Source organism: Phaseolus vulgaris, chromosome 1, assembly GCF_000499845.2.
Source record: "Phaseolus vulgaris cultivar G19833 chromosome 1, P. vulgaris v2.0, whole genome shotgun sequence".
Classification (NCBI taxonomy): domain Eukaryota; kingdom Viridiplantae; phylum Streptophyta; class Magnoliopsida; order Fabales; family Fabaceae; genus Phaseolus; species Phaseolus vulgaris.
The window spans coordinates 2,433,339-2,445,020 of record NC_023759.2 but is presented as its reverse complement, the minus strand read 5'-3'; the positions used below and the strand labels follow the sequence as shown (position 1 = coordinate 2,445,020).

At 30.2% G+C, this 11,682-nt stretch overlaps 1 protein-coding gene across 1 annotated transcript; it reads right to left on the bottom strand.

Moving 5' to 3' along the window:
• Positions 1-546: 546 nt before the first annotated feature.
• On the bottom strand, positions 547-2,637 carry LOC137815342 (uncharacterized). The gene has a single exon (XM_068618487.1). The coding sequence runs from the start codon at positions 2,635-2,637 to the stop codon at positions 547-549; it is 2,091 nt and encodes a 696-aa protein (XP_068474588.1).
• Positions 2,638-11,682: the final 9,045 nt, after the last annotated feature.

Below are 11,682 nucleotides of genomic sequence, written 5' to 3'. Positions count from 1 at the left end.
GATTTGATGACCGGCTGCACCGTCGACCAGCCGGTCGATAGTAGGTAGAGGATACGAGTCCTTTGGGCACGCCTTGTTAAGGTCTGTGTAGTCTACGCATATTCTCCATTTTCCATTCGTCTTTTTTACCATCACTACATTGGCTAGCCATGTCGTATAGTGGGCCTTTTGAATAAAACCAGCTTGAATTAGCTTGTCGGTTTCTTCTCGTGCGGCTTTGCGCCGTTCTTCACCTAGTTTCCTTTTCTTTTGAGCGATCGGCCTGGCCTCTGTATAAACAGACAATCGATGGGTAATCACATCTGATTTTACCCCTGGCATGTCTGCAGCCGTCCAGGCGAAAAGATCAGCGGTCTTTGTTAATGTTTTACCGATCGTCTCTCGGTCGTCTGGTTTGAGGGATGTTCCCATGTATGTTTTCCGGTCTTTGTCCCGAAGGAATATGGGTTGAAGATCTTCTCCTGCTTCCATTCGGGGATCATCCAGTCGAGGATCTAGATCGACTAAAGCGACCAAGTGTCTTCTAGATTCTCTTCCTCTGGAGCGTCATTCTGTTGACCGACCTCTTCGCTCTGTGGTCCGTTCGGCTGACGTGGTATAAAGCCTTCGGGTCGGCTCCACCTTCAGGCTAGCTACATAACACTCTCGTGCTGTCTTCTGGTCTACATGCACGGTTGCTATATCTCCATTGACCGAGGGGAACTTCATAGCTAAATGAGGAGTTGAGACAATGGCTTTCAATCTGTTGATAGATGGTCGACCGAGCAAAATATTGTACGATGTATTGGCATTAACGAGTAGATATCGTATGTTGATGGTCTTGCTGAGGTAATCATCCCCGAACGTGGTGTATAGATCGATAAATCCTTTCGTATCCACTCTTTCCCCTGAGAAACCAACTATCTGCTCGTTGTAGGGTTGTATCTCTGCTTCTGGAATCTTCATCTTCTTAAACGTTTCCCAATATAGGATGTCGACCGAGCTACCCTGATCTACCAAAACTTTTGCAATTGCAAATTTATCTATCTCCACAGTTATTACCATGGGGTCATCTTGAGATGGATCGATTGCTGTGAAGTCTTCGTCAGTGAAAGTGATTGGTGGTATATGCGGTCGGCGTTGTGTGGGAGTCGAATGAACGGATTGAATTGCTCTCAAATGTTTTTTTCTTGCTGAATTAGAGCATCCTCCACCCGCAAAGCCACCTGCAATGTAACTAATTTCTTGAGGGGGCTGACCGAGCGACACCGGTCCAGCGATTGTATTGATGACTGTGCGAACTTTTTGTTTAGTTCGACTTCTACGTTCAGGGCTTTCGCTTTTAGGCCTCGTTCGTCTGATCGGACTTTCGCTTCTTTTTCTTCTGTTTGAACGATAGTGGTTGTCACGGGTCCGGTCGTCTCTTCGTCCCGAACGTTCGCGGGGATCATGATCACGCTGGGGTGACCTGGGTGCAGTGATGGTGGTTTTCACGAACTTGCGCAGATGACCGGCCTGGACGAGCTCTTCAATTTTATCTTTCAGTGTTTGGCATCCTTCGGTCGTGTGGCCATAGTTACGATGGTATTGGCAACGTTTACTGGTGTCGGCATTGGGAGGGGTTTGTGATGGCCTCAATGTCGGAATCAATTCAATCTGCAGTGCTTCGTCGAGAACCTTACCCCTTGGTACAATCAAGGGAGTGTAGTTGTGGAAACGGGGTCCCCTATTGGGGCGATGTCGTTCTCGGTCGGTCGGTACTGTGGGGGGACGAATCCCTTTGCTCTTGTCCGTGTTCTCAGCATAAGTTTTTCGATGATAGTCAATATGTTCTTCTATCTGCATGAACTTTGTTGCTCTTGTTCTTAATTCATCCATATTGCACGGAGGTCGTTTGATAAGGCTTTCAGTGAACCTTCCTGGTAGTATGGCCGAGACCAAATGATGCATGGCTATTTCTGGATTAAGATTACGAATGTTCATACACACTTTGCTAAATCTGTTCATGAATGTTCTCAATGATTCTCCCCTTTCTTGTTTGACATTTAGAAGAGACATGGAGGATGTCCGATGAGGTCTACTTGTGGCGTATTGCGTGGTGAACTTCAATTCCAAAGCGTCGAAGCTTGTAATGGAATTGGGTGGAAGGTCCGAAAACCATCCAAGGGGGCCTTCCCTGAGAGAGGTGGGGAAGACTTTACACCATACCGTTCGGTCGGTTGTGTAAAGGGTCATTTGAGTTCTAAATATATTCAGATGTTCGTCTGGGTCTGTGGAACCGTCATAAAGGTTTATCGTTAAGCCCCTCCACTTGTCAGGGAGAGGAGTGGCTATGATGTCATCAGTGAACGGATGGCCTTTCGGGTTTGCTACCTTGTTTGGGGTTACTGGATTTACACTCTGATGGGTGTGTTGAACGAGTGACGTGTGAGGTATAGCCTGGGCTATTGTTCTTGTTCCTGATTGGAACGGTGATGGAGAAGGTGCACGTGAATGCCCTTCGCGTTCAGATTGCTCAAGTCTATCCAACAATCTCTTGTTCTGTTCTTTCAATTGTGCTATCTCCTCTGCGTGTTGTTGACGCTCTTCTTCTCGTCTTTTCCTTTCTTCATCCTGGCGAAGTTGATCGATGACTCCTTTTTGGAGTAACTCCTGCATCTAAATCTGGAGGGTTTATAGTATGGTCCTATGCTCTTCAGAGATATCATTGTTGTTGTTGTTTGTCGTTGAGCCCATCTTCAGGCGTTGGGATCTTTGGGTCTGGGAATAATGATTACTCGGCCCCACGGTGGGCGCCAATTGTACCTGTATGGATATTGGGGACTGAGTAATGTTGATCCACGTCGATACAAGGTGTCTGCTTCAGTGTTAGTTGTCTTGTCCTTCGAGTTTCCTTCTTCCTCGCGTGCCTCGGTCGGCCGGTGGGGGTACCTGCGATTGTGCTCCGACGCTCAAGTCAGTAATCTCTCTCAGTGAGAATCTGTGATAATCTGAAAAACATACCTCTCTCTCTTTCTTTCTCTTCTTTTGTATATCCCTTTGGGCTTGGGCCTTCTGGGTCATTAGTGGTTACGACGTGTTTTGTGGTCTGGATCGTGTTAGATGGTTTCCTGGGATCTAGGGGGTGTTCCCGAAAATCCAGGGAGTGCTCACGTGTGTTTGTTACTCAGTGGGAATTGTAACCGTTTGTCCCACGTGTAACCATGTTCCTTGCTTAATTGGATAATTTAATTCGGACAATGCGGTCGTCCGGTACCGACCGGTACAGTTCGTAGTTAAGATAAGTTTTGTGGTGTTTTTACTGGTGATGGTTATGTTTTCGTTCACTTAATTTTTTCATTTTTTTGAAAACTACAAAATCCAACAAAAAATTTAGGGATGTGCAAAAATAGAGTTCAAAACTCAAAAAGAAAATTATTTTCGCACTAAGGAACATCAAATACAATGAATCTTCTCGCCAATCGTCTCACACATACTCAAATGATGATGAGATTGTTATCTCAAACGTGACAACTAAAAAAGAATTAAAGTGTAGCAACTTGAAGGGAGATACGAAGATTCAACAAAGTAAAAGCAAACTGAGTTATATAATTTTGATAAAAATTGAAATGATTCCTGAAAATGATAATATGGTTGTAGTGTCTAATATTAAAACTCATATTTTGACTTTTTGACTTTATTAATAATCTAAATCTAAGTAATAAAGATGTCATCATTTCATCAGAATGTGAACGAGTTTTTGGAATTCTATTTTATAGACCACATTATCTAGGAATCAATATATGTTACATTAAGAGTTGAATATATTTTGAGAAATCACTTTTGTATATATTATTTTAAAAAACTTATTGTTATATCATATTATATCTATAAACTCAGCATGAAATAGTATATGAAACTAGCGATCAAATTAGAAGTTTGTCATCATTTATGTATTTAATTAAATTGTAGTTGCATTTTCTTTGGTAGTTTTAATAGGAAAAACGCATGATTTGTCAAAACCAGAATCTAGTTCTCTTTTTTTCTATTTTCGTTAAGCTAATTTCTATTTCATCTTAATGTGAATATAAGTAGTTCTTAACAATTATTATTAAAGAATTTTTATTATTAAATATTTAAACCCCTTCCAAGGTGGGTATCTGATGCTTGTCATATTTCAGAATCAGACTTTTGATTAGAAATCTTTGAATAAATGCTGGGTTTTCATTAACAAAATGTCATCAACTAATTTTTTTTTTCTTAAGTTAAGTACTAAGTTTTTCCTGTAAGAACATTTTAAACTTTTATGTAATATAAGACTTCTAGAACTATATATATAATTGTTTAATATGGAGCAACAAATTTAAAAGTTGAATACAAATTATAATTCGATAATATTATAAGAATACAAATTTTAATTACTTTTTTTATCAATAAATTGAATTATCCAAAATACATTTAATTTTATATTAAGTATGAAATTTAAATAAAGTTAAATTAAGTAGTAGTGTTTGAAAGATAACAAATTATTAATAATGAAGAATTATATATTTAATATAAGAGAATTACATAATTTAATAAGGAAGGAAATAATTTGAAGAGAAAAAAAAACTTTCTTTTTTGAAAGTACGCACAAAGTTATAATAAAAGATTGGGTAGCTAAAGTAAAAAAATAATCGTCCATTTGTTATAACTTCCTACAACATAACATCTTGTAAATAACTTTGCAATGCCGAATAAAGGTTAATAAATTAAAATAAATATTTTTCATGTTTTCTGTTGGTTTGATATGTTTTATAAGATTCATACACGTCTCTTAAATATGATATGTATCGGATATCGACACCCGTACATCACTAATAAGATATATCGGTGAATGTTCAATTCAAAAAATATCTGTTAGATTTTTGATAATTCTAACACAATTCTAACATAGTTTTAAAAAAATAAATATATTAATTTTCTAAAAATTTAAATTTATTATATAATTTATTATTATAATTATAAAAATAAGGAATAAATTCTTTTGAACCAGTCATAAACAATATTTTTCTACTAAAAAAAACTACATACTTATACACATAATTTTTTATTGTCAATTTATATAATTTAAAATTATATAATATATAGATTCGTGTCTCCATACACTACATTTTAAAAATTATACGTATTTTATATATGATATGTCAAATAAGAGGTTTTAATTATTTTTATTATTATTTCGATTTCTTTATCGTATTCCTAAAACATTATTTAATAAGATGTATTATTTTATAGTTTCATACAAAATTATTTAATTGGACATGTTTTCCAATTATTTTGTTGAGTTTGGTGGTGTCTACTTTAATGATATTTTTTGGTCCAAAGTTCATGGGACAAGAAAAGACAAGACCATCAATAAAATAATGAATCAAACAAAAATACAAAAAGATACGGCCCAACCATAATGATAATGATGCAGTACAATAAAGAAGGACTCGTAGAAAAGACAAAATAAAGTAAAAAATAGAATATTGATCTTAATAAAAGTGGTTCCAGAACTACTAATTAGTAGTGTTTTTAATAATTTTTATCAATGGTTTTTTTTCTAAATTAATCTTTCATTTCTTTCAATTTATAATTTTTATCTTTATTTTATGAATTGAATTTTGATATTATTAAAATAAATATCAATAACTAAAATTTACTTTAAATAATTTTTTTTTTCATATTATTATATTACCCTAACTGAAATTCTATAATTATCCTGGTTGAAGATATATTTCTAAATAATCTTTTAAAATTAACTAAATATTTCACATAAAATTATATAATAAATCTCAAAATACCAACAAGTAAAAGTGAGTTAGGATTAAAAAAATTCATAGAGACATAATATGCAGTAGTAATTCATACACAAACAATACATTTTTAAATAAATGATTTTATCACAACAACAAATTATATCTAACTTGAAATTTACAAATATAAAAAAATTTACAAATATAAAAAGCTTCAATTACATCTTTTATGATATCATGATAATTTGTTATTTTTTTTATAAAACTCTTATTAAGTATATCTTAATGAAAAATAATAACAAACCCTTTCTAGATATACTAATATCAACCTCAAAAATCATAATAGTTCTTTACATAAAAAATTTATAAAGAATAGTACAATAACATCTTCACCTTCTTATAACTTGAGATTTTTAATATATATGTAATTTAGACAATTAGTAAAATAAAACAAAAAAATATCTCATTTATATTTGTGAATTCATGTAATAATACCTTAAACTATAGTTTGGTCAAGTATTTGTCTTATTTTAACCAATCAAATCATTGTCGCAAGTAATAAAATTCAAACATATAGTTGAAATGAATGACAAAATGTCATACATCATATCACTCAAAGTAATAATAAACTATTTAAGACATTCTTACTTTTACTTGTGTGTCTTGTATTCATCAAAGGATTTTTTTTAATTTTTTTCCTCAAAAGTTTCGAACCTTCCAAAAAACACACACGAATTCAAATAGTTTCAAAATGCAAAAAACTAACTATCAAAACATCGTAATAACTTAATCCATATGGAAAATTCTATTTTTGAGCTAATCTAACTTATAAAGCCTAAATTCAATGACATACAAATGAATAAAAAAATTGATTAAAGGAATCAATAAACTTAAATTATGAACAATTTTAATTAATCTATTCTTTACCTTTTATTATATGCGATCTCATCACAAAAATATAAGTAGTTAGTTACGAAGATAGAGAAAATAGAGTGTTTTATATTTTAAAAGTGAGAAATTATTTAATAAATATAAAATAATTTGTTTTTAAACTCATTATTCAACAAATACATAATTAATATATAAATTTTAAATATTTACTTATTCCATTCCAATATCATATCTATACTCAGTTAAAATAGGTTTATGTAACATTTTCAGACAAAATAAAAAGTAAAATAAATTATTTTCTTATTTATTTTTAGGTATAATTACATTTTTATCCCTATATTTGGGGCAGTGTTAATTATTTATGAGATAATGCACATAGTGACATTGGTTTGGTTTGCACACGTGGACTGAACGAAATTTTAGAATTTGAAAATTAGAAAAAGAAGATTGAGGAAGAGGGAGGCAGAGAGAACCGCGACTTTGGTGGTGGAGCTAAGGGAGGGGTGCGACTAGGATCTAAAAGTAATGTTTTGCTTATATCATTACAAGAAAATCATTAAATAGAAACTAATTTTAGAGATCAAAATAATTAGTTACTATTTTACTAAATTAGATACTACAAAATTATTCATATTTAAAGTGGTTTATATTATTAATACAAAATTATAAAATGATTTCTAAATTGGTATCTAGATTAACTACCTAGGTTTTAACTACTAATATTTTATATTCTAAATTAGTCTCTAAAACCTAGGTAGCTATTTTAGATACCAATTTATAAATTTTTATAAATTTTTATTAATAATAGAAACCACTTTAATTATGAATAATTTGTTAGTCTCTGAATTAGTATCTAATTTAGTAAATATAATGACTAATTATTTTTGTATCTGTAAATTTAATTGTTATTTAATGATTTTCTTGTAGTTATATGGTATTTGGCATTTGCCTAAGGAGAACTAAAACACTTAATTGAAGACTTCATCTCCTGATTCAAAAGATCTTTATTTTCCTTCACAGTATTCAACTTCCTTCTTTACCTAATGCATGACTTGCTTATGAAAACAACATTGGCGCAATTCTAAATGCACTATCCTAAGATTTCTACTCTCTACTATTGTATCTATTTTGCTTGGAAGCATGTGTTTGGAACCTTGCTCCAAATGTAAGATCAAACAAGAAACTTTGACTATGTCAATCTCATTTGTTTTGTTGCGACTGTTTCATGCTTCCCCGTCAATTATTGTAGTGAAAAGCAACAAGATCTTTTCAATGCCATGAGTTGCATGTATGTTGTTGTTCTCCTTCTTGGAATTAAGAATTCTAATGCAGTGCCGTCTTCGCCTCCCTCTCCATCATTCTTCTTTTCCTAATTTTCAAACCCTACAATTTTATTCAATCCATGTGTGTAAACCAATGTCACTATGTGCGTCACGTCATCAACAGTTAACGTCGTTGGTGAAAACTTAACGAAAGAGACCAAATTGAACATTTTTAAAATGCCTCGAGACCAAATTCATTTTTTTAAACCACTATATTAAATTGAATATTAACCCTAAATATAGGGAAAAAATTGTAATTACACCTTTATTTTCATAATATAAACCGTGATATTATATTCTTAATCTAATAATGATTATTAATGTTAAAAGGTGAATTGCTATCGTTAGATATAAAAACGTTTGTGTACTTTTTCTACCAAATCATGCTTTAAAAGAAAAAAGAAGCTAGGTTGAAGTTAAGATCTTTAAAAGCACTCATGCATGTCTTAAATGGCTTTAGTTCACATTGAGCCAACCTTTTTGCTGTTCTCTTAAGTTCCACATTTCACATGTGTAATAAATGTATAAATTATATAATTTTAAGTTTATTTTTTTAAAAAAATCTAATACAAAACTATATCACTTTGATTATCCATAACATGTAAAATGTAATTTTCTTCCACTTTTGCCTTAACTTCTGAAAAATTCACACATACGCTTGAATTACTTTATTTACAAGGAAAATGATTCCATTATTTTCACTTTTTAACCTTATTTTTACTATGGATCTGAATTAAAAGATGAGAAAATAAAATCTATGGACTATGCTTTTTAATTCTCTTTAAAAGATAAACTTTAAATTTAATTAAACATGTGATATAACAAATTCAATAATTTTAATTAGATAATAAAAAAAATTAAGTCTAATTCAATCTTAAAAAATACTTATAAATTACACTTTATATCATGAATTAATTTTATTTATAAATTTTTAATAAATTTTGGGAATAAAATTTCACCATCCACATGGATTTGGAATATATTTTAGTTGACAAATTAACAATGAATTGGTCAACTTTGGTGGCTGAATTTTTCATTTCCTATAATTTTGGCAAAATCTTCGTAATGATGACACCCTGTGAACTAAACAATAGCGTGTGTTAGCAACAACACTATAGAATGAATCTAATGGTCTTTTTTTTTCATATTTCTCAACTAAATAATGAATTTCAGATTCTTATTTGGAAGATTTTATACCAACTAGTCATAAAAAAAATTTACACAATAATTTATAACACTATTTTAGTTTAAAAATTTTAAAATTGGTTATGTTTAACATTTATATAAAGCGTTGGCATTTGTTGATGGGACCGAACAACTAAGTAGTAGTTTTGTAAGAGAATATAATTTGAAAAAAATAATGATGTTATGCTTTGAAAATAATTTTAGATTGTTTTGTTCCACCATTCCCGCAATTAAGAATTGGACTTTGGATATGATAGAGATATACTTTCTAACATTCTTTTACATATTTTACTTTCTTTTCTTTATACATACTTTATTTTCAAATGAGTATTATATTTTAATATTATAATACAATCCATATTGAAAAACTTGTTTGTTACATTTAAAGATGTCTTCCAATAATTTTGTTACATAAGTATAAAAAAAATAAAAATTTAGACTTAAAAACAAAAATTAATTATACTTTATAGTATACACAAAAAATATATTTAACTACTTTTATTATTATTATTATTACGAGAAATATTAGTATGATTATAATGTTATTATTATGATGGTCACACTATAATCATATTATTATTATTATTATTATTTACCACTCTAACAAACAAAACATTGAAACTTGAAGTTTATCTTTATTTATTCTTAAATCCTATCATATCCTACCTGCAATTTTTTTACTTAAATTGTTTTTTTAAAACCCCAAGTTTGACATTTATAATAAATGAATTAGATTAAATTAGACTTGTAGGTATAAAGTGATATTTCTTTTATCTCTTTTCACTCCTAAATCAACCTTAATAGCATAATTTCTTCATTTATGTTTAATTATCTTTATAGTTTTATTATTTATTTATTTTGTTCAATTTTTCCTTTATCAATAAAATATTCAAATAAGTTCCTTAAATTTTGAAACCCAGTGAGTATTTTAAGATTGAATAAAGTAGCTTAGTTTTTAAGAGATGAAAGAGTATGATCCTTACATTTTAATTTATTGTCCCTTAAGTCGTTTTTTTCTTGAAAAAAACGTAACACTGTAACCATTTTTCATGCAATTATTAATAAATAAATGTTGACAACTTTAACTTACATTACATAATACAATTTATAAACAACAAATAACGACAATTTATAAAACTGAAAACATCAATTTTACCGGATTGAATATCACCTTGTTTCATTTTTTAAAATTAAACTAGTTGATTGCGCCTTTAAAGAATTATATTGCTGTATTTTTTAAATTAAATAACTTAATAAAATCTTCTAAAATAATAAGACTAAAATAAATAAATAACAAAACTAAAAAATAATTAAGCTGGACAAATACATGCTAATGTTATACAATAGCATAAATGTGATTTCATATTTACACCAACTTCATACTTTAACGTATGTTCAGAATAAAATAAAATAAAATTACAAATGAGTTTGGTTTAGAGATGATAATGTTGATCGACATGACAGGCAAAAATATACAGTAGACAGACTAAGTATTTTAACTCTTGTCTGCTTAGACCCCAATAAAATAAATACTATATTTTAATGTTATTGAAATGAAAAAAAAAACTCTATTATTAATTTAGTATTTATTCATAAAAAATCATTTAATTAGTATAATAGACTTTCATGTAGTTTGTTCTTAGAATTCTTTATTAATAGGTATAGTCTACCTATGTATCGTTTTTGTTAACATATGAGTTTTGGTATAGTCTCTCCCATATTTTTGTATTTTCTTTTTTCTAATAATATTTTTTTTCATGTAATGACAAATGATTGTTGTTACTTAAGTTGTCAGAGATGTCAAGTAGTATAGTGATGCCTAATATATAAGATTTTTATAAAAAAAAATGATCTTTTACATTCAAGACATAATGATAATTAATTATTATAGTTTATAATAATTTAGACAATAATATTATTTTTTATGTTTTTTTTTTCATGGAAGATTTAACTTTGATATATTATTTGATGTAGATGTTAATTTTATGTTAACTTAGCTTATTTAATTTTGATTTTTAACGCTAGACTCCCGGTGAGATGTAATAAATATGTGATACATTAAAACAAAATTATTTTTTACAACATTTGGATGTAGATTTTTTTTTATATTTTTGCTTATGTGGATTGGATTGGCCTCCGAGTCAATCATTATGTGGGGTGAACTAACAAAATTAACCTGCAATTCTTATTGTAAGGTCATGGTTCAAACGCAATCATGTGGTAAGATAGTCTTAATGTCGATCTCTGAAGTTAATGGTTATGAACTTATTAGCCTCGTTGACTTACGCCGAAGGTTAAGGGGTTGTGAGGTCATTGATCGATCCCAATCATGTGGTGAAACGGTCTTAATGCTGATATTTGGAGTTAATGGTTATGAACTTATTAGCCTTATTGACTTACGCCTGAGGTTAGGGGACTATGAGGTTATGGACCGAGCCTAATCATGTGATGAAGCGAACTTAATGTCAATCTTTGAATTGAATGAAAAAATCTCATTTAGTTCTCATAATTTAAGGAATGACGTTAATTACGAAGATTGACTTTAT